Raw genomic sequence first — 25,071 nt, 5'->3', positions numbered from 1 at the left:
TTGAGACAATTGATTGCGTATGTGTGCCATTCAGTGGGTGAATGGGCAAGACAAAATATTTAAGTGCCTTTGAATCAGGTATGGTATTAGGTGCCAAGTGCACCAGTTTGTGTCAAGAACTGCAACGCTGCTGGGTTCGTAACATCACCCCACCACCACTCCCCTCCCCGACCTTACCCTACCCTCCCTACAACTGTAGCTAGTTCTCAGGTGGAAAAGACAACCACAACCCGAGTCAGTGAGTGAGTGTGAGTGAGAGAGAGAGAGAGAAAGAGGTTTATCCCGTCCCCATTACTGTAATGACACAGCATGAGTCCGCTGGCCCCTCCCCGGGCCGCAGATCAAAGCCCCACAATCACCCAGGTGTTCCGGGAATGCCCCTGCAGTCCTGCATCGGCAGCCCCTCGTTATTTCTCGTTAATGAGAGAGTTTTTGAGGGCTTCCATATGAGGCCGTTCCCAGTGCCCCCTCCCCAGGCCGTTCCTAGTGCCCCCCTCAGGTAGTTAACACGTTGGGCGCAGCTTGGGTTCTGTGGGCCGGTACTGAGTCATTCTGAATCGAGGCAGACATTTTAACACCCGTGTATCAGCAGGGGGTCCATCCGAGAGCCGTATGGGGGGGCCATGGCACTAAAGCCCTACTGTAAAGCCTCTAATTGACTGCTCAAATTAACTGGAATAACGTCATAGGTCATACGTCAACGTTTGGTGTTTTTTGTTCCAATAAATCTCCTTTGCTGTGCCTGTCAAATGAATGTTGTTAAAAATGCAGCATATCTGGCTGTTGTTTCGATGGCTTGTTCTGTTCTAACATACATTTAGCTTGAGACTGGTGATGAGACTTGTAAACAACACTGTTCTCAAGAACACCATGTTAATTGGGTACTGAAAGATTGGGTGTTTTTGAGACATGATACGGAACTACACTACCAGTCAAAAGTTTGGACACACCTACTCATTGAAGGGTTTTTCTTTCTTTTTTTACTATTTTCTACATTGTAGAATAATAGTGAAGATATCAAAACTATGAAATAATACATATGGAATCACGTAGTAACCAAAAAAGTATTAAACAAATCAAAATATATTTTATATTTGAGATTCTTCAAAGTAGCCACCCTTTGCTTTGATGACAGCTTTGCGCACTCTTGGCATTCTCTCAACCAGCTTCACATGGAATGCTTTTCCAACTGTCTTGAAGGAGATCCCACATATGCTGAGCACTTGTTGGCTGCTTAGCAGTATACATTATCCCTCATCTCGACAAGCTCAGGACTGACTAGGAGGACGGAGTAGCAGGAGATTGGGATGGTCTCACATCACATCTCAGGGTTCACTTAGTCTTGTATCGTCTAATAGTTTCTCCATATCATCCCAGTGTTAGATCACTGGGAGAAACTGAACCATATAATTCCAGTGTTAGACAGATCACTGGGAGAAGCTGAACCATATCATCCCAGTATTAGACAGATCACTGGGAGAATCTGAACCATATCCTCCCAGTGTTAGATCACTGGGAGAATCTGGGAGAATCTGAACCATATCATCCCAGTGTTAGATCACTGGGAGAATCTGAACCATATCCTCCCAGTGTTAGATCACTGGGAGAATCTGGGAGAATCTGAACCATATCATCCCAGTGTTAGATCACTGGGAGAATCTGAACCATATCCTCCCAGTGTTAGATCACTGGGAGAATCTGGGAGAATCTGAACCATATCATCCCAGTGTTAGATCACTGGGAGAATCTGAACCATATCCTCCCAGTGTTAGATCACTGGGAGAATCTGAACCATATCCTCCCAGTGTTAGATCACTGGGAGAATCTGGGAGAATCTGAACCATATCCTCCCAGTGTTAGATCACTGGGAGAATCTGAACCATATCCTCCCAGTGTTAGATCACTGGGAGAATCTGAACCATATCCTCCCAGTGTTAGATCACTGGGAGAATCTGAACCATATCCTCCCAGTGTTAGATCACTGGGAGAATCTGAACCATATCCTCCCAGTGTTAGATCACTGGGAGAATCTGGGAGAATCTGAACCATATCCTCCCAGTGTTAGATCACTGGGAGAATCTGAACCATATCCTCCCAGTGTTAGATCACTGGGAGAATCTGAACCATATCCTCCCAGTGTTAGATCACTGGGAGAATCTGAACCATATCCTCCCAGTGTTAGATCACTGGGAGAATCTGAACCATATCCTCCCAGTGTTAGATCACTGGGAGAATCTGAACCATATCCTCCCAGTGTTAGATCACTGGGAGAATCTGAACCATATCCTCCCAGTGTTAGATCACTGGGAGAATCTGGGAGAATCTGAACCATATCCTCCCAGTGTTAGATCACTGGGAGAATCTGAACCATATCCTCCCAGTGTTAGATCACTGGGAGAATCTGAACCATATCCTCCCAGTGTTAGATCACTGGGAGAATCTGAACCATATCCTCCCAGTGTTAGATCACTGGGAGAATCTGAACCATATCCTCCCAGTGTTAGATCACTGGGAGAATCTGAACCATATCCTCCCAGTGTTAGCCCTTTCCCAAAAATGCAGAGTTAAAAAGTAAGAAAATGAGTAACAAAAAATATATACAGTGTATATAATAAAGAAAATAGTAACACAATATATATACCTCAAATTCACAACATTACAAAAAAAGTGTGTTGACTCTTTTCGTCAAACATCTAATTCCAAAATCATGGGCATTAATAGGGTTCCCTTTTTGCTGCTATAACAGCCTCCACTCTTCTGGGAAGGCTTTCCACTAGATGTTGGAACATTGCTCCGTGGACTTCAGCCACAAAAGCATTAGTATGGTCGGGCACTGATTTTGGACGATTAGGCCTGGCTCGCAGTCTACGTTCCAATTCATCCGAAAGGTGTTTGATGGGGTTGAGGTCAGGGCTCTGTGCAAGGCCAGTTCTTCCACAACGATCTCAACAAACCATTTCTGTGTGGACCTCTCTTTGTGCACGGGGGCATTGTCATGCTGAAACAGGAAAGGGCCTTCCCCAAACTGTTGCCACAAAGTTGGAAGCACAGAATCGTCTAGAATGTCATAATATGCAGTGTTAATGGAAAAGTGTTTATTTCTGTATTTCATGGTTGCAACATGCTGAAAATTGTCCACAGTGTTCCTATCATCTAGTTTAAACAGTACTGCAACATTTTTACTTAGTGTATCAAACATGATTTAGACCTTGTTTATGGAAAAGTGTTTATTTCTGTTTTTCATGGTTGCAACTTGCTGAATATTGTCCACAGTGTTCCTATTATCTAGTTTAAAATTGCCCTTCACTGGAACTAAGGGGCCTAGCCCGAACCATGAGAAACAGCCCCAGACCATTATTCCTCCTCCACCAGACTTTACAGTTGGCACTATTCATTGGTGCAGGTAGCATTCTCCTGGCATCCACCAAACCCAGATTCGTCCATTGGACTGACAGATGGTGAAGCGTGATTAGTCACTCCAGAGAACGCGTTTCCACTGCTCCAGAGTCCAATGGCAGTGAGCTTTACACCACTCCAGCCGACACTTGGCATTGCACATGGTGATCTTAGGCTTGTGTGCAGCTGCTCGGCCATGGAAACCAATTTCATGAAGCTCCAGATGAACAATTATTGTGCTGACATTGCTTCCCAGAGTCAGTTTGGAACTCGGTAGTGAGTGTTGCAACCGAGGACAGACGATTTGAAAGCTCTACGCGCTTCAGCACTCGGCGGTCCCGTTCTGTGAGCTTGTGTGGCCTACCACTTCGCGACTGAGCCGTTGTTGCTCCTAGATGTTTCCAATTCAAAATAACAGCACTTACAGTTGACCCGGGAAATACATTTGATGAACTGACTTGTTGGAAAGGTGGCATCCTATGACGGTGCCACGTTGAAAGTCACTGAGCTCTTCAGTAAGGCCATTCTACTGCCAATGTTTGTCAATTGATATTGCATGGCTGTGTGCTCGATGTTATACACCTGACATAGCCAAATCCACTCATTTGAAGGGGTTTCTACATACTTTGTATATATAGTGTATATACCATTAATGTGATAGCATGACTTCAACACTATAAAGGAGTACAACAAGCTAGCCCTGATATAAACCCATGTATATAGCAATAGCAAGCAGCAAGCTATTTAACTGTGAAAAGGGCCCGATGAAATTATTCTGATTGTCATCAGATTGACATATAAGGACTGGACTGTGTGTGTGCAGTGTGTCTTACCTGTTGGGGTGCTCCTGCACCACTTGGTAGACGCTGAGCAGGAGGGTCTCGTTGATGACGACTTGGTTCGCACACTCCTTGTAGAGGCGTAACTCGGAGGCGGTGACGGCCTCACCCTCAGGGATCTGGGACAGGTTGAACTTGAACTCTTTGTGGTGCATTCTGTGAGGCGACAGCTCTCTGTCATACTCCACTGGCAAACACACAGGGCAGAGACATAAGTTAGAGCCATACATGCGTACTGTACATCAGATTACTATGAGTATGTACAACATCGTTGGGTAGAACTTGCTGAGACGCGTAACAGTCAAAACCAAGGAATTTAAATGAACAGGAGAGATACCTGACCGCAGGATGACTTTTGATGTTTCTTGTATCCCTACGCACCCATTTGTTTACAATGTACAATTAGTTTACAATGTACAATTTGTTTACAATGTACAATTAGTTTACAATGAACAATTAGTTTACAATGTACAATTAGTTTACAATGTACAATTAGTTTACAATGTACAATTAGTTTACAATGAACAATTAGTTTACAATGTACAATTAGTTTACAATGTACAATTAGTTTACAATGAACAATTAGTTTACAATGTACAATTTGTTTACAATGTACAATTAGTTTACAATGTACAATTAGTTTACAATGTACAATTAGTTTACAATGAACAATTAGTTTACAATGTACAATTAGTTTACAATGTACAATTAGTTTACAATGAACAATTGGTTTACAATGTACAATTAGTTTACAATGTACAATTTGTTTACAATGAACAATTGGTTTACAATGTACAATTAGTTTACAATGAACAATTTGTTTACAATGTACAATAAGTTTACAATGTACAATTAGTTTACAATGTACAATTAGTTTACAATGTACAATTTGTTTACAATGAACAATTTGTTTACAATGTACAATTAGTTTACAATGTACAATTAGTTTACAATGTACAATTCGTTTACCATGTACAATTAGTTTACAATGTACAATTAGTTTACAATGTACAATTAGTTTACAACGTACAATTCGTTTACATATAGAGGCATAGTGTTGGGTTTCATCCTTCAAGGTCTGCGGATGTAAACCCGTGTTGTTATTTTTATTTTTTTAAGTGATTTTGAGTCGTCTAGCTAATGAGGCCACACACAGGATGTGCTGTGGGATGTTAGCATGGAGCTAGGCTAGCATAACAAACAGGCTTCGACCTGAAGAGGCCTCACAAGGATGTGCTGTGGGATGTTAGCATGGAGCTAGGCTAGCATAACAAACAGGCTTCGACCTGAAGAGGCCTCACAAGGATAGACGTTAATAGTTAAAATGACTTCCGCCTGCTATACTGCACATGCAGTTAGTCACTTAGACGTTCTATGTATTCCTATGCAGTTAAGTGATTGATGGATATCTCATTCACAGACAACACTGAGGTTCCACCATAAAAAGAGTTTCAAAGCATCACATTTAGACTAATAGGGTTGTGGCTTACAGTTTCCTTAAATAAATCCCCTGTTATTGTCTGCAGTGAAAGCCAATGATTTCGGAGCTATAAACTCGGTCTGTGTGTTCTAACGACCACTTCAGAGGCTACAAATTACAAAAACCAACTATTACCTCCCCACATAGCTTCCCTCTTTCAACTGCAACATGAGTTGCAATAATAATGTGTTCCCCAAGGAAATGGTTCCCATTTCGCTCGGAGACGTCCCCACAATAAAGCCACTTTCCCTACAGTTCAATACGAGAGAGAGAGAGAGAGAGAGAGAGAGAGAGAGAGAGAGAGAAAGACAGAAAGAGAGGAAGATAGAGGGGGGAAAAGAAAGAGAAAAGTTGAGGGGGAGGGAGAGAGAGAGGGGGGGGAAGAAAGAGAGAAAGGTTGAGGGGGAGGGAGAGAGAGAGAGAGAGAGAGAGAGAGAGGGGGAAAAAGAAAGAGAGAAAGGTTGAGGGGGAGGGAGTAGGAAAGAGAGGAGGAAGCTATGACCAGAGTGTGCCCCCAGCTTTCCTGCCTCTAACCATGCTCAGTCACACATAAACACATACACACACTTTCTCTCACCACACACACTGTCACCAATTCACCATCACCCTCTAGTTCCCAGGGCTGGATTCACTGGCTGTGTGTGTTCTGCCACATCAGTACAAGGCCAGCCGGATGCCTCAGTCTTGATGGAGTATCCTGTTCCACTCTTCCGCTCTGAACAGATTTCCATGCAGAATTCCCGTGTGAGATTCAGACATAGAGCCCACACTTCACCTCCGCCACGCCAGCCCTCCCAAACTAATCTGAGCAGTAAATGAAATGGTAGAGCAGGGATTTGGAGGGAGGGCTATGGGAGGGTTTCAGTACTATAGTATAAAGATACTTCCCTGTTTGATCAATTACAATAGCTTCACTCCTAGAGACATTACATTAGGGAGTCCCCCCCCGCCCGCCCCGCCATCTCCTTACCCCCTGTCCCTCCCTGCATATGTGTTCCCAATTAGGGAGGAGATCCACTTTGGAGGGTCTCACGGGGAGTAGAGGACAGTACGCTGTGGGACCCCCGTTCCCGTCTCACTACTGAGGCTTTCACTGACTGACTAATCCTGGCCAATACGCCCCTGGTCAGACAGCAGTACAGCTACGAAGACGAGCAGCACCCTGGAAATGATGACACTCTTCTTTAAGTTTAGGGTTTACCAGAGATTAACATCCCCCCTCCACACAACCGCCTTCAGTATTTACCTGAGGTCAACCACTTACCCACACGCGCACACACACACGCACATACATAAAAATACAAGCACGCTCACACCCCCAGCACAGCGGGGCGCATCGCAGCCCTCAGCCTCGTCCCAGATCACACCACGGAGGATAAGGTGTGTGGTTCTAGATCACGACACAGAGGATAAGGGAGTGTGGTTATAGATCACACCACGGAAGATAAGGGAGTGTGGTTTTAGATCACACCACGGAGGATTAGGGAGTGTGGTTCTAGATCACACCACGGAGGATTAGGGAGTGTGGTTCTAGATCACACCACGGAGGATAAGGGAGTGTGGTTCTAGATCACACCACGGAGGATTAGGGAGTGTGGTTCTAGATCACACCACGGATGATAAGGGAGTGTGGTTCTAGATCACGACACGGAGGATAAGGGAGTGTGGTTCTAGATCACACCACGGAGGATTAGGGAGTGTGGTTCTAGATCACACCACGGATGATAAGGGAGTGTGGTTCTAGATCACACCACGGATGATAAGGGAGTGTGGTTCTGGATCACACCACGGATGATAAGGGAGTGTGGTTCTAGATCACACCATGGAGGATAAGGGAGTGTGGTTCTAGATCACACCACGGAGGATAAGGGAGTGTGGTTCTGGATCACACCACAGATGAAAAGGGAGTGTGGTTCTAGATCACACCACGGATGATAAGGGAATGTTGTTCTAGATCACACCACGGAGGATAAGGGAGTGTTGTTCTAGATCACACCACGGAGGATAAGGGAGTGTTGTTCTAGATCACGACACAGAGGATAAGGGAGTGTGGTTCTAGATCACACCACGGAGGATATGGGAGTGTGGTTCTAGATCACACCACGGAGGATAAGGGAGTGTGGTTCTAGATCACACCACGGAGGATAAGAGAGTGTGGTTCTAGATCACACCACGGAGGATATGGGAGTGTGGTTCTAGATCACACCACTGAGGATAAGGGAGTGTGGTTCTAGATCACACCACGGAGGATAAGGGAGTGTGTTTCTGGATCACACCACGGATGATAAGGGAGTGTGGTTCTAGATCACGACACGGAGGATAAGGGAGTGTGGTTCTAGATCACACCACGGAGGATAAGGGAGTGTGGTTCTAGATCACACCACGGAGGATAAGGGAGTGTGGTTCTAGATCACACCACGGAGGATAAGGGAGTGTGGTTCTAGATCACACCAGACGATAAGGGAGTGTGTTTCTAGATCACACCACGGAGGATTAGGGAGTGTGGTTCTAGATCACACCACAGAGGATAAGGGAGTGTGGTTCTAGATCACACCACGGAGGATAAGGGAGTGTGGTTCTAGATCACACCATGGAGGATAAGGGAGTGAGGTTCTAGATCACACCATGGATGATAAGGGAGTGTGGGTCTAGATCACACCACGGAGGATAATGGAGTGTGGTTCTAGATCACACCACGGAAGATAAGGGAGTGTGGTTCTAGATCACACCACGGAGGATTAGGGAGTGTGGTTTTAGATCACACCACGGAGGATAAGGGAGTGTGGTTCTAGATCACACCACGGAGGATAAGGGAGTGTGGTTCTAGATCACACCACGGAGGATAAGGGAGTGTGGTTCTAGATCACACCGCGGATGATAAGGGAGTGTGGTTCTAGATCACACCACGGAGGATAAGGGAGTGTGGTTCTGGATCACACCACGGATGATAAGGGAGTGTGGTTCTAGATCACACCACGGAGGATAAGGGAGTGTTGTTCTGGATCACACCACGGATGAAAAGGGAGTGTGGTTCTAGATCACACCACGGATGATAAGGGAATGTTGTTCTAGATCACACCACGGAGGATAAGGGCGTGTTGTTCTAGATCACACCACGGAGGATAAGGGAGTGTTGTTCTATATCACGACACGGAGGATAAGTGAGTGTGGTTCTAGATCACACCACGGAGGATATGCGAGTGTGGTTCTAGATCACACCACGGAGGATAAGGGAGTGTGTTCTAGATCACACCACGGAGGATAAGGGAGTGTGGTTCTAGATCACACCACGGAGGATAAGGATATGCCTCATTTCACCTCAGGTTCCGTCTGCAGCCAGCCAGGACTCACAATCTCAACACAATCTCAACCACTAACACACCTCTTCCCACACTAAACACACCTCTTCCCCCACTAAACACACCTCTTCCCCCACTAACACACCTCTTCCCCCACTAATACACCTGTTCCCCCACTAACACACCTCTTCATCCACTAACACACCTCTTCCCCCACTAACACACCTCTTCATCCACTAACACACCTCTTACCCCACTAACACACCTCTTCCCCCACTAACACACCTCTTCATCCACTAACACACCTCTTCCTCCACTAACACACCTGGAAATTGTGGATTAGTAGAGAGTAGAGTGTAGAGTGTAGAGTGGAAATTGTGGATTAGTAGAGATTGAGATGCTTCTTCTGAGCGTTATAAACGTCTTGCTAACAGTAGTTGGTGGAGACAGAGCAGTGTGTGTAGGGTCTGAGGGAGCTGGGAGAGTTAGGGTGGGCTGACCAGATGCAGACCTCCAGCACAGAGAACGTGGTCACATGCTGGAGCACAACCACAGTGTGTGATCACAAAGACCGTGCAGGTTTATGCACACACACATCCATCGATCATACGCACACACGCACGCACACCCACATACACACAAACACACACACGCAGTGGAAAAGTACACGGAGCAACCCTAGAGACAGTGGGACCTGTGAAAATATGCTGCAGACCTGATAATGGAATAGAATGTCTCTGATGATTCACCAGAAGATGGTGGGCGATATGACCAACAGAGAAAGAGATAAAAATGGACAAGGAAATAGAGGAGAGAAGAAGAAGAAGAAGAAGAAGGGGACGTTGGAAAGCTCTAATTGGTGCCTGTTTTCAAGTTTCCACCTGCGCAACTTGTGGCTTCAGGGTCCCGGTGCTTTTGTCATCAGCCCCCACACAGTCTGGATGATCTCCTGCCTCGGCACAGATACTAGCGTGAAATGACACAGAGGAAACTAAATGGGATAAGCTACTCCAGGAGAGGGAGGGAGAGAGACAGAGAGAGAGACAGAGAGAGAGAGAGAAAGAGACAGAAAGAGACAGAGAGAGAGAGAGAGAAAGAGAGAGAGAGAGAGAGAGAAAGAGAGAGCCAGAGAGAGAGACAGAGAGAGAGAGAAAGGAGACAGAGACAGAGAGACAGAGAGAGAGAGAGAGAGAGAGAGACACAGAGACACAGAGAGAGAGAGAGAGAGAGACACAGACACAGAGAGAGAGAGAGAGAGAGAGAGAGAGAGAGAGAGAGAGAGAGCCAGAGAGAGAGACAGAGAGAGAGAAAGAGAGAGACAGAGAGAGAGATAGAGAGAGAGACACAGAGAGAGAGAGAAAGGAGACAGAGACAGAGAGAGAGAGAGAGAGAGAGACACACAGAGACACAGAGAGAGAGAGAGAGAGAGAGAGAGAGACACAGAGACACAGAGAGAGAGAGAGAGAGAGAGAGAGAGAGAGAGAGAGAGAGAGAGAGAGAGAGAGAGAGAGAGAGAGATAGAGATAGAGAGAGAGAGAGAGAGAGAGAGAGAGAGAGAGAGGATACAATGAGAAAATAAACCAAAATGGGAAAGATTCACTTAAATGAATTGAGGTCTGTTGACCTGTTTGTCACAGACTGAGTGAATTCAGGAACATTCTGGTACACAGAAAAAAAGGTTAAGGAATGACAGAAAAGACCAGACAGAAGGAGGTAAAAGAAAAGAGAGGGAGGGAGCTGAGAGCACAGAGGAGAGAGTGTCTGAAGTGTTAAGAAGGACCGTGCTGACGCTGAGGGAAAGGGAGATGGAGAGGTGGGTGGACGGTCAGGCGGCTCTGTGGTCAACGGCGTCTCTCACTCTGTGTTTTCCATCCAGTCCCCTGTAAGGAGCCCCCTTCCATTTAATCCCTCAGTCCGCTTCCAGTCTTTTACCCTCCCCACGTGCAACCGCAAAGAAAAACAAGGTCTGTCTCCCTCACAGCACTGCTCCTCGGGCCAGCTAGTATCTACACACCTCCACGACCCCATCCCAAACCAAAGAGGCGCTGTAGGGAGGTGGTTAACACTCTAAAAGTGGCTTTGGGGAGGTCTGTGTGTCAATGCCAGTGTGTTTCAGCTGCGTAATGGTTTGACAACATGAGGTTTAAGGGGAGAGCTAGCCCAGTGGTGTTCAGTCAGGGTTGCCCAAGTCGGCAGGGGAGAAGACCGATTATTTAGGTTAATAATTCCTCACAGTAAGAAGGTTTTACTTGGGGATCTACCACTCTGATAAAGATGTTTGGATCCATGGATATTGTTGTTTTAAAACCCTGTTTCTGATTAGAGCTGGAAACTATATTGCCTAAATCTTACACTCTTCCTCAACATTCCATAGAAGTAGAATGTTAATTACAAATCCATGACTTGGAGTGCAGAGACGTCCGTTATATTACAGCTGTAATTCTCAAAGTTGTAAATTAACAATTTTATTTATTTAACTAGGCAAGTCAGTTAAGAACGTATTCTTATTTTCAATGACGGCCTAGGAACAGTGGGTTAACTAACTGGTCTAGGAACAGTGGGTTAACTGGTCTAGGAACAGTGGGTTAACTGGTCTAGGAACAGTGGGTTAACTGATCTAGGAACAGTGGGTTAACTGGTCTAGGAACAGTGGGTTAACTGGTCTAGGAACAGTGGGTTAACTGGCCTAGGAACAGTGGGTCAACTGCCTTGTTCAGGGGCAGAATGACAGATTTTTCCTTGTCAGCTCGGAGGATTCGATCTTGCAACCTTTCAGTAATTAGTCCAACGCCCTAACCACTAGGCTACGCTGCCCTTTTGACTGAAGGCATATAATATGCATTATTGTTAGCCACAATAGAAAACAACCAAACCCAAAACAAGAGCTCGGGGTTAGACCCGAGCCAACAATTCAGACTGTAAATGTACTCAACAATCCGCTTTGTCGTTAAGTCTTTCTAATTTGCTGTTGATGAGCTGCCATACCCACAATGCATAGCTGTGAACTGAAGCGAGAGATAAAAGCCACTTTACAGTCGCCGATGGTGAAACCAATAAGAATGCAACACGGCCCAAGGCATGTGAAGAATTCATATCATGGTTATGTAATTACACTATGATTATCTCTGACCTCCCTCTCAGATTTGATGGCTTCACACATCCCAATGCCTTCCCACTCTCACTAATTGAGCCAGTGTTCATGATTAAAGGAATGTTCCTTGGGAAACTATTGGGACTTCACATGGGGGGGGCCTAAATATTTCAAGAGCACTGCACATTATGAACCGAAGCCAAACAAAAAATACATTTCTCAAAGTAAAAAACTATAAAAACTTCAAAAGGGACACTATGCAGAAATCTATTCGCCATTTCCTGGTTGCAAAAAAAAATTACGTTTATGTGACAAGCAAGTATAGTGTAGAGAATAATTATGGCATCTAAACCACTGTGAAATATATTTTCCACTACCAAAAATATAGTATTTTCAGCTGTTTGAAGTTGGTGTACAAAACCCAAAGTAAAAAGACGAGAGAAGCATAGAAATAGCGCATATAGGACAGATCTACCGCTTGTTAGACTTGCTTTCAATGAGAATGACAGATCTATAACTCACATCTATCTCTATGTGAATTTGGCAGGTCGCCCAAAAAGTTACATATTTAAGTTCCTGGGCTTCTATTCAACTTTATACTCTATTTGTTGGCATTAGGAGTCCCTGCAAAAACTCACCCCTTTGAAAAACATGCTTTTACTTATAAAAGTGTAGACTTTTCACAGTCCCACATCTCTGTGGCAGAGGTGGTGGTCGTACCCATCTGCCTGAGGGGCTGCCATGCTCCACATCCCCAAAGGGCCTGTTTCCACGTCCTGCTGGCATGAAAGGCTTTGTGGTAAGGCAGCTAGATGAGGTCTGGTTGTTGGGGTGGGAGTGGGGATTTAGGGATCCCTGGACACTCTTCCCGGGCTCTGATCCTCTACTTTGACCCAGAGCCTGCATCAATGCCTGCCCACCAGGAGACACCGGTCCAGGCATGGGTCACTGGCAGGACCTGGGGTTCACGACGGAGATGCACACCCATGCACACACACATATGCGCACACTCACATAGTCACAGCCCCCACAGAGCTCAACACCCACACAGCTCAGCCCTCACACAGCTCAGCCCTCACACAGCTCAGCCCTCGCACAGCTCAGCCCCAACATAGTCACAGCCCCCACAGAGCTCAGCCCTCACACAGCTCACCCCCAAACAGGTCAGCCCTCACACAGCTCAGCCCTCGCACAGCTCAGCACCAACATAGTCACAGCCCTCGCACAGCTCAGCCCCAACATAGTCACAGCCCCCACACAGCTCAGCCCTCGCACAGCTCAGCCCTCGCACAGCTCAGCCCTCGCACAGCTCAGCCCTCGCACAGCTCAGCCCCCGCACAGCTCAGCCCCCGCACAGCTCAGCCCCCGCACAGCTCAGCCCTCGCACAGCTCAGCCCCCACAGAGCTCAGCCCTCGCACAGCTCAGCCCTCGCACAGCTCAGCCCTCGCACAGCTCAGCCCTCGCACAGCTCAGCCCTCGCACAGCTCAGCCCTCGCACAGCTCAGCCCCAACATAGTCACCGCCCCCGCACAGCTCAGCCCTCGCACAGCTCAGCCCTCGCACAGCTCAGCCCTCGCACAGCTCAGCCCCAACATAGTCACAGCCCCCACAGAGCTCAGCCCTCACACAGCTCAGCCCTCGCACAGCACAGCCCCCACAGAGCTCAGCCCTCGCACAGCTCAGCCCTCGCACAGCTCAGCCCTCGCACAGCTCAGCCCTCGCACAGCTCAGCCCCCACAGAGCTCAGCCCCCGCACAGCTCAGCCCTCGCACAGCTCAGCCCCAACATAGTCACAGCCCCCACAGAGCTCAGCCCCCGCAGAGCTCAGCCCCCGCACAGCTCAGCCCCCACACAGTCAAAGGCCCTACACAGTTCAGCCCCGGTCAGAGCACAACAAAATTGAAAATGAATGGGCAGTCCAACCCACCATGATGAGGATATGAGGCAGGAGACAATCCTTGACAAAGACTGTCATAGACCATGAGCAGTTGAAGAAAGAGCCTTCAAGCTGAAACTGGCCAGCCGTTGGCCCATTAGCCTTCCAGGTTACATAATAACATCACTCAGGAAGAATTCCACGCTAGAACATTAGAATCCTATTTTGACTGTAATCATAATCCTTTAAAAAGAAACCAGGATTCTGATTACAAACCCCTGAAAGGAACATTTTCCCACCTCCCAGTCTGTCAGCGCTGCATTCCACACGAATGCCCAGAAAAAAATATCTAATCTGGTCACACTTTTCAGGTTTTATAGTCCCAGGGCACTCAGAAGGTAAGGGTAATTTGTGATAATTGCAGCTCTGTTGGGACTCTGCTAAAAGATGACTGCCTGTCCATGCATGGCCTTGGATGTAACCAACAGAGACTATCAGGAGCCCCAATCGGCGGACGGCTGAATGGTAGCAGTCATCCCCCTCATACCTGTGTGTCATTGGGAGATTTCATTCTTCCACAGCTCTCAGGACAGAACTACACTTCTGAGAGGAATTTATTCTGTGTGTATTTAGTATTTTATTAGGACAGTCTTAGTTATCTTTAAAAAATAAATAAATGTATAACCAGATTTGTTATTACCAGATCCAGTTTAGATGTAGAGTTTAAGAGATTATTCATAGTCTGCTCTTAGTCTTAGAAATTCTCAGGACCAGTTTGTTGCTGGCCAGTCATTCTGACATGAACTTCAACTCTGTGTTTAGAGTAGCAGTGATTTCACTAGCTGTGGCCGCTGATGTGTATAGAGTTGAATCATCAGCATACAGTACATAGACACAGTTTAAGACAGTAAAGGGCCAAAACAACTATTTTGCGGAATTCCACACTTTCCATGTATTACATTAGAGAGACTTCCATTGAAGAAAACCTATTAGGTAGATACAGTGCATTTGGAAAGTATTCAGACCCCTTCCCTTTCTCCACATTTTGTTATGTTACAGCCTTATTCTAAAATGGATTAAATTAAATAAAAAATCCTCATCAATCTGCACCCAGTGCCCCATAATGAGAAAGCAAAAACAGGTTTTTAGATTTTTGGGGGCAAATTTATAAAAACAAAAAACAGAAATACCTTATTAACATAAGTATTCAGACCCTTTGCTATGAGACTCTAAATTGAGCTCCTGTTTCCATTGATCACACATGAGATGTTTCTACAACTTCACTGGATTCCATCTGTGGTAAATTCAATTGATTGGAATTGATTTGGAAAGGAACACACCTGTCTATATAAAGTCTAACAGTTGACAGTGCATGTCAGAGCAAAAACCAAACCATGAGGTTGAAGCAATTGTCCGTAGAGCTCAGAGAAATGATTGTGTCGAGGCACAGATCTGGGGAAGGATACCAATAAATGTCTGCAGCATTGAAGAACACAGTGGCCTCCATCGTTCTTAATTGGAAGAAGTTCGGAACCACCAATACTCTTCCTAGAGCTGGCCAACCAACCAAACGGAGCAATCAGGGGAGAAGGGCCTTGGTCAGGTAGGTGACCAATAACCCGAAGGTCACTCTGACAGAGCTCTAGAGTTCCTCTGTAGAGATGGGAGGCCCTTCAAGAAGGACAATCATCTCTGCATCACTCCACCGATCAGGCATTATGGTAGATTGTTCAGACGGAAGCCACTTCTCAGTAAATGGCACATGACATCCCGCATGGAGTTTGTCAAAAGGCACCTAAAGATTTCCCCAACCATTATAAACAAGATTCTCTGGTCTGATGAAACCAAGATTAAACTATTTGGCCTAAATACCAAGCATCACGTCTGGAGGAAACCTGGCACCATCCCTACGATGAAGCATGGTGGGGGCAGCATCATGCTGTGGGGATGTTTTTCAGAGGCAGGGACTGGAAGACTAGTCAGGATTGAGGGAAAGATAAACAGAGCAAAGTACAGAGAGATCCTTGATGAAAACCTGCTCCAGAGCGCTCATGATCTCAGACTGGGGGCAGAGGTTTACCTTCCAACAGGACAGCGACCCTAAGCACACAGCCAAGACAACGCATGAGTGGCTTCAGGACAAGTTTCGGAATGTCCTTGAGAGGCCCAGCCAGAGCCCGGACTTGAACCCGATCGAACGTCTCTGGAGAGACCTGAAAATAGCTGTGCAGGAATGCTCCCCATCCAACCTGACAGAGCTTCAAAGGATCTGCAGAGAAGAATGGGAGAAACTCCCCAAATACATGTGTGCCAATCTTGTAGCGTCATACCCAAGAAGACTGCTTCAACAAGGTGCTTCAACAAAGTACTGAGTAAAGGGTCTGAATACTTAAATGCGATATTTCAGTTTTTCTTTTTGTTTTGTCATTATGAGGTATTGTGTGTAGATTGAGAAGGGGGAAAAAACTATTTCATCCACTTTGGAATAAGGCTGTAACGTAACAAAATGTGGAAAAAGTCAAGGGGTCTGAATACTTTCTGAATGCCCTGTACCTTTTTGATCCACGATGGCAGAGGGCGTAAAGCCATAACACATATGTTTTTCCGCTAACAGATTATGGTCAATAATGTCTAAGGCTGCACTGAAACCTAACAGTACACAGCTCCAACCATCTTCTTATTATCAATTGCTTTCAGCCAATCGTCAGTCATTTCTGTCAGTGCAGTACATGTAGAATGCTCTTCTCTATAGGCATGCTGAAAGTCTGTTGTTAACTTGTTCATAGTGAAATAACATTGTATTTGGTCAAACACAATTCTTTCCAACAGTTTGCTAAGAGACTTATTGATCTGCTGTTATAACCAGAAAAGGGTGCTTTTACCATTCTGGGGTAGCGGAATGTCCAAAACACTTCAACAACCTTTGGCATGAGATCCTCCCCGAGCTACACAGGAATTTGGCTCTGGACATATACAGCAACATCTTCCCCCATATTTTTCCCTGTCTCTTCTATGGCTGTCGTATCCCTGTATTGCTACTGCTGTGTTGTCAAATGAATTACAGGGCCTTCAGCAAGTATTCATACCCCTTGATTTATTCCACATTTTGTTGTGTTACAGCATTCAACAACATCCCAGCCCCATAATGACAAAGAAAAAACGAGTTTTTAGAAATGTTAGCAAACGTATTGAAAATGAAATACAGAAATATCTCATGTACATAAGTATTCACATCCCTGAGTTAATACTTTGTAGAAGCACCTTTGGCAGCGATTACAGCTGTGAGTCTTTCTGGGTAAGTCTCCTGAGAGCTTTACACACCTGGATTGTGCAACATTTGCCAATTATTTATTTTCAAAATTCTTCATGCTCTGTCAAATTGGTTGGTGATCATTCTAGACAACCGTTTTCAGGTCTTTCCATAGATTGTCAAGTAGATTTAAGTCAAAACTGTAACTCGGCCACTCGGGAACATTCACTGTCTTCTTGGTAAGCAAATCCAGAGTAGATTCGCCCTTGTGTTTTAGGTTATTGTCCTGCTGAAAGGTGAATTAATCTCCCAGTGTCTGATGGAAAGCAGACTGAACCAGGTTAACCTCTAGGATTTTGCCTGTGCTTAGCTCTATTACGTTTCTTTTTTATCCTGAAAAACTTCCCAGTCCTTAACAATTACATGCATACCCCTAACATGATGCAGACACCACTAAGCTTGAAAAAATGGAGAGTGGTACTCAGTAACAAAAAGTGAATTGCTCTGCCAATTTAAATTACTACTTTAGTGCCTTATTGCAAACATGATGCATGTTTTGGGATATTTTTATTCCATCCAGGCTTCCTTTTTTCCCCCCTCTGTCTGTATCTTTGTAGTGACTGGGTGTATACACCATCCAAAGTGTAATTAATAACTTAATAACTTAATTAATAACTTAATTAATAACAATGCTCAATGTCTGTACCCAAAATGTACCCATCCCCCAAAAGGTACCCTTCTTTGAGAGGCATTGGAAAACCTCCCTGGTCTTTGTGGTTGAATCTGTGTTTGAAATTCACTGCTTGACTGAGGGACCTTACAGATAATTGTATGTATAAGGTACAGAGATGAGGTAGTCATTCAAAAATCATGTTAAACACTGTTATTGCACACAGAGTGAAACTTACTGTGACTTCTTACATACATTTTTACTCCTGAACTTATTTAAGCTTGCCTTAACAAAGGGATTGAAGACTTATTGACTCAAGACATTTCAGCATTTCATTTTTTATTAATTTGTAAAAATTCTGAAAAACATAATTCCCCTTTGACATTATGGGGCCAGTGACAAAAAAAAATCGAAATGAAATCAATTTAAAATTCAGGCTGTCAATTCTTTCTGAAGGCACTGCATGGAAGTGAGTCTCATTGGTGTCTAAAATATGAATGTTATCTGAGGTTAGCTAGTTATCTTAACATGGGCCATTTTGTTTATCCCTTTCCTGGGTAGTTTATTAGACATAATATGGGAAACCACAAACAAAGCAAGCCATCAATCAGGGTGCGGGGGCTTAGGCTACGAACCTGTCAGATTGGGCCTCTAACCCCTTTCAGGCTTTTGGGTGGGAGGGTGGACAATGAGCCTGTCGTAACAGATGTACTGTAAGCAATGTCCCCTCGATCTCTGGTTTCTTCCATGGCTGGGATCAGTTCTCTAGCCTCTGCAGCACAGTTTTCAGAGTAGTTCTCGTTGAGGAAGGCGTTGGTTCCTCTCAGGTTCTTGGCTCTCTCCATAACAGCCTCCTTGTCCTTCTACCTCAGGAACTTTACCACTATCGACCTGGGTCTCTCACCTGGGCCAGAGATAGGTTTTCCAATTCTGTGGGTGCACAGAGCAGGCTCACCTCAATCGTCTTAGGATCTATCTGATCATTTTTATCACTTTCTCCTCAGACTCCATCCAGGTCTCATGTGGAGACTGTGAATCCATCCACAACAATGTTATTGGCCATGAATGTCCTTCTAGGTAATCCTGTTTCCTTGTCATTATTATTGATTCAGAGACAGTGTTGATGTCTTTCCTCGTAAACTAACAGTTAGTTGTCATACTGCTGCAGTCCTTTTCAACTCATTAAGCTTTCCCTGGGAGAAATTAAGACTGTTTTTCTGCTCCTGTACCTCTCTGGTCAGGTCGTCCATTCTTTTGTTTGTTGTCTACCAGTACTTAGACAAAGTCATTTTCCTGCTGTAGAATATTTTATATATTTATTTCACCAGCGCTAGTGTGACACGGCCCTTTATTTGGCGTGGTAGTAGCGTAGTAGCGTAGTCTAAGATTGGTGTAGCACGTAGTTCCAGCCCGGGGGGGCTTAAGGCCTCAGGTGTTCACAGAGCAGGTTCATTAACATTAATAGTCGGTAGCGATTTCTTCAACAGCCCTTGTGAGAGCAGCCGTTCTCATTCGCTAGCCAATGTAAGCCAATAGCCTGTCAACAAACAGGGTAATATCTTTTGAGAAGGAATATCATACCAATCCTGGAAATGGGCTGGAAAATAAACACTCAAATTCTTTCCCACTTTTTGGCATGGAGACATGAAATAAAAACAGCTAAAACACAGCTGATACAACAATCTTCTTGGAACAGACTGCAGTGGCAGTCTCACAGAATGGGACCTTCTCAAACAATCCTGTAATGTCTCTCCTCCTTGACATCCCAGGACAGCGGTCGCTCGGGGGGGAGGGAGGGGAGGGGGCGTTAGATGCTTTCACTCACACACAATTAAATAAACCCAGCTAAACATTGTTAAACAAAGTAAGAGCGATATCAGGTTCTTGGCTGGTGTTTGTCCATAAAGCACGAAAGAGACAATACTGAGATCAGCATCATTATTACCTCACATACTGCTAAACATATTCAAGGCATTCCTACTGTACACATAGAAGTGTTCACATGGCTCTTATCCTGACCTCAAAGTTCTCTGTCTCTTGCCTGATGACTCATCCTGAATTTAATTCTGCTGCTCAATCGATCGCTCCATACATTCAGTCTGAAACTGCCGTCCATCAAGGTCTGTCTTTAAGGAAGAATCAATGGTCATCCGATTGGGAGCTCTTTAAAAAGCCCCTAATCTAATTCCTTCCACTACTGTAGGATTCTCCCATCCTTGATGTTTTGGTCAATTTACTCTGAGATTTATAGGCAACAGACAACGAAAGCTACTGCTTTCCTATGGGCCAAACTACTGACCCTCTATAAAAAATGGCTCCCTTGCAACATCTCAGTTTGGCTTCCATTAGTACAAACTAAATATAAACAGAGATGTACTGCGTTGTTTTCTGATGCACTTTCTTTTCTTCTCTCCCCCAAATCTGTTACGTTTCTAATTTCCGCCATCTTTTTTTATATACTCTGACAAGTCTGTGATGATTATTGTCAAGGTTCCCTGTTATTGGCCTTTTAGGACTTGAGGAATTCCATTTGAGGGCTGGTCCCTAGTGTGTGTGTGTGTGTGTGTGTGTGTGTGTGTCTGTGTGTGTGTGTGTGTGTGTGTGTACTGTGTGTGTGTGCGCGCACATGCGTGTGTGTGTGTGAGTGTGTGTGAGGTGGCAGCGGGACCGAGTGGGGAGACCTGCTATAGTGATCTGGTGTCTGCTGTAGCAGGTGTGTGTCTGAGCGCTCGGCTGGCCCCTACCTTCTCAGATTTAGAGGAGGAAGCCTGTGACAGACGGACGAGATGGATTTCTCCTGAGGGATCCGATTAAAAAGGAAACGCAGCTGTTTCCAAAGGAGAAGTCAAAATATTGGTGGCTTGCATTCCACAGCCACAAGTTAGAGGGCCAGAGTATCTCTCTCTATGCCTCACTCTCTCTATCACTCCTATCCCACTTTACCTCACTTGTATGAAGGTTGAGGCTCAATGCTATTCCCATTGGAAACTCTGAGTAGACCACAATGTCGTTCATTGGCTCACAACAAGAGCACATGATCCGCTGATCAATCAGAGCAGCTCTACTGTTCCCGTGTTGACTTGTATGTAAGCCTTAAAACACATCAACGTGGTGAGGGCCGGAGATCGGTACTAGGGACTGAACAGAAACTAGGATAAGTTCTACAATAAGTACCTGCACTGGTCTGTCAGTAAAACTGTCAGCACGGTAGTCAACATACAACATGTCAACATTACATTGATATATTCCATGGAGTTCTCAAGCAATTCACCAGAGATCTGGACAAATGAGAGTTTTGGAGCCGTTTAAAAAGGCTCTTTGGCTCCACACTCCTGCCTACTACTCAACAGAGCGAAACATGACATAGACATAACCATGGCGACCGACCACAACGGGAGGGGGGAGATTCCTTTCCCTGCTTTGATACCGGCCATATGATTTAAAAACACGGACGGTCCCCACGAAAAACACTTAAGTGTGCCCATAAATCACGAGTTCCAACTTCCAACCCACCAGACATGACAGGTCAGACAGAGACGGGACAGCAGAGAATCTCAGCTCACACGTTTTTCTATTCTACTCATTAGCAGCCAGTGTTTAGAACACATTCCTTCCTAGGCCACAGGACAGGCGTGTGAGCATTGAACAATACGGGTTGTTTTGGGTCTGAGGGCAGGTAAACAGTCTGGAAGCAGCCTCGACAGTGAATTGATTAGTGGAAAGTGCCAGTGGAAGTGGGAGTATGATCTCTGTCTCTCTCTTCAGCGCAAAGAGCTCCCATCTCGCTTTGTTTTCATGCCCGTATCGTGTTTGGAAAGTCAGCCCCTCCGCTTCCCTGGCCCTCATAAATTAGAAGAAAAAACTGAAAAAGCGGGGCTACTTGTAGAGGTTGAAGGGGTTGGAGTGTTTGGAGCATGCGGAAGCCCTGATTCTCCCCCGGGTTGTTGTTTCAGGCACGTCCTCTTTAGAGGTCGGACCGGGCTGGGAACACTGAAGGGTAGTGGTGGTCAACTCTGCCCTATCTCTACCCACTTCCATTGAGTGTGGTGGAATCCTGACTCTTGCCACCTTCCAGGCCACAGAAACACTGACATCTGTGGCCTCAATGGGCTGGACATCTCTGCTCTTTCTATCCAATCACCTGTAGTGTCAGTGGGCTGGACATCTCTGCTCTTTCTATCCAATCACCTGTGGTCTCAGTGGGCTGGATCCCTCTCTGCTCTTTCTATCCAATCACCTGTGGTCTCAGTGGGCTGGATCCCTCTCTGCTCTTTCTATCCATGTCTCTGTCTTCCTGCCACATCTAGGTGTGACCTCCTATTGGCTGGAGATAAATCCTGCCCTTTTCTGTATTGGACATTACACATTCACAACTCTTCTTTAAAGTCGGTCTCTACACAACACTTCTTTAAAGTCCGTCTCTACACAACTCTTCTTTAACATCCGTCTCTACACAACTCTTCTTTAAAGTCCGTCTCTACACAACTCTTCTTTAAAGTCCGTCTCTACACAACTCTTCTTTAAAGTCCGTCTCTACACAACTCTTCTTTAACATCCGTCTCTACACAACTCTTCTTTAACATCCGTCTCTACACAACTCTTCTTTAACGTCCGTCTCTACACAACTCTTCTTTAACGTCCGTCTCTACACAACTCTTCTTTAAAGTCCGTCTCTACACAACTCTTCTTTAAAGTCCGTCTCTACACAACTCTTCTTTAAAGTCCGTCTCTACACAACTCTTCTTTAAAGTCCGTCTCTACACAACTCTTCTTTAAAGTCCGTCTCTACACAACTCTTCTTTAAAGTCCGTCTCTACACAACTCTTCTTTAAAGTCCGTCTCTACACAACTCTTCTTTAAAGTCCGTCTCTACACAACTCTTCTTTAAAGTCCGTCTCTACACAACTCTTCTTTAAAGTCCGTCTCTACACAACTCTTCTTTAAAGTCCGTCTCTACACAACTCTTCTTTAAAGTCCGTCTCTACACAACTCTTCTTTAAAGTCCGTCTCTACACAACTCTTCTTTAAAGACCGTCTCTACACAACTCTTCTTTAACATCCGTCTCTACACAACTCTTCTTTAACATCCGTCTCTACACAACTCTTCTTTAAAGTCCGTCTCTACACAACTCTTCTTTAAAGTCTGTCTCTACACAACTCTTCTTTAAAGTCCGTCTCTACACAACTCTTCTTTAAAGTCTGTCTCTACACAACTCTTCTTTAACATCCGTCTCTACACAACTCTTCTTTAACATCCGTCTCTACACAACTCTTCTTTAAAGTCCGTCTCTACACAACTCTTCTTTAAAGTCCGTCTCTACACAACTCTTCTTTAACATCCGTCTCTACACAACTCTTCTTTAAAGTCCGTCTCTACACAACTCTTCTTTAACATCCGTCTCTACACAACTCTTCTTTAAAGTCCGTCTCTACACAACTCTTCTTTAAAGTCCGTCTCTACACAACTCTTCTTTAAAGTCCGTCTCTACACAACTCTTCTTTAAAGTCCGTCTCTACACAACTCTTCTTTAAAGACCGTCTCTACACAACTCTTCTTTAACATCCGTCTCTACACAACTCTTCTTTAACGTCCGTCTCTACACAACTCTTCTTTAAAGTCCGTCTCTACACAACTCTTCTTTAAAGTCCGTCTCTACACAACTCTTCTTTAAAGTCCGTCTCTACACAACTCTTCTTTAAAGTCCGTCTCTACACAACTCTTCTTTAACATCCGTCTCTACACAACTCTTCTTTAAAGTCCGTCTCTACACAACTCTTCTTTAACATCCGTCTCTACACAACTCTTCTTTAAAGTCCGTCTCTACACAACTCTTCTTTAAAGTCCGTCTCTACACAACTCTTCTTTAAAGTCCGTCTCTACACAACTCTTCTTTAAAGACCGTCTCTACACAACTCTTCTTTAACATCCGTCTCTACACAACTCTTCTTTAACATCCGTCTCTACACAACTCTTCTTTAAAGTCCGTCTCTACACAACTCTTCTTTAAAGTCCGTCTCTACACAACTCTTCTTTAAAGTCCGTCTCTACACAACTCTTCTTTAACATCCGTCTCTACACAACTCTTCTTTAAAGTCCGTCTCTACACAACTCTTCTTTAAAGTCCGTCTCTACACAACTCTTCTTTAAAGTCCGTCTCTACACAACTCTTCTTTAAAGACCGTCTCTACACAACTCTTCTTTAAAGTCCGTCTCTACACAACTCTTCTTTAAAGTCCGTCTCTACACAACTCTTCTTTAAAGTCCGTCTCTACACAACTCTTCTTTAACATCCGTCTCTACACAACTCTTCTTTAAAGTCCGTCTCTACACAACTCTTCTTTAACATCCGTCTCTACACAACTCTTCTTTAAAGTCCGTCTCTACACAACTCTTCTTTAAAGTCCGTCTCTACACAACTCTTCTTTAAAGTCCGTCTCTACACAACTCTTCTTTAAAGTCCGTCTCTACACAACTCTTCTTTAAAGTCCGTCTCTACACAACTCTTCTTTAAAGACCGTCTCTACACAACTCTTCTTTAACATCCGTCTCTACACAACTCTTCTTTAACATCCGTCTCTACACAACTCTTCTTTAAAGTCCGTCTCTACACAACTCTTCTTTAAAGTCCGTCTCTACACAACTCTTCTTTAAAGTCCGTCTCTACACAACTCTTCTTTAAAGTCCGTCTCTACACAACTCTTCTTTAACATCCGTCTCTACACAACTCTTCTTTAAAGTCCGTCTCTACACAACTCTTCTTTAACATCCGTCTCTACACAACTCTTCTTTAAAGTCCGTCTCTACACAACTCTTCTTTAAAGTCCGTCTCTACACAACTCTTCTTTAAAGTCCGTCTCTACACAACTCTTCTTTAAAGTCCGTCTCTACACAACTCTTCTTTAAAGTCCGTCTCTACACAACTCTTCTTTAACATCCGTCTCTACACAACTCTTCTTTAAAGTCCGTCTCTACACAACTCTTCTTTAAAGTCCGTCTCTACACAACTCTTCTTTAACATCCGTCTCTACACAACTCTTCTTTAAAGTCCGTCTCTACACAACTCTTCTTTAAAGTCCGTCTCTACACAACTCTTCTTTAAAGTCCGTCTCTACACAACTCTTCTTTAAAGTCCGTCTCTACACAACTCTTCTTTAAAGTCCGTCTCTAC

At 44.7% G+C, this 25,071-nt stretch overlaps 1 protein-coding gene across 1 annotated transcript in view; it reads right to left on the bottom strand.

Annotated features, from left to right (window-relative positions):
* LOC110535239 (bone morphogenetic protein 7) overlaps positions 1-25,071 on the bottom strand; it is a 48,843-nt gene that overhangs the window by 12,525 nt on the left and 11,247 nt on the right. Inside the window, exon 2 of the mRNA XM_036934811.1 lies at positions 4,230-4,422. Coding sequence (XP_036790706.1) covers positions 4,230-4,422 — 193 coding nt within the window. The remainder of the gene's footprint in view (positions 1-4,229; positions 4,423-25,071) is intronic.

Source organism: Oncorhynchus mykiss, chromosome 11 (genome assembly GCF_013265735.2).
Source record: "Oncorhynchus mykiss isolate Arlee chromosome 11, USDA_OmykA_1.1, whole genome shotgun sequence".
Classification (NCBI taxonomy): Eukaryota; Metazoa; Chordata; class Actinopteri; order Salmoniformes; family Salmonidae; genus Oncorhynchus; species Oncorhynchus mykiss.
Note: the sequence above shows the minus strand (reverse complement) of the source record. Positions and strands in the feature narration are given on the sequence as shown.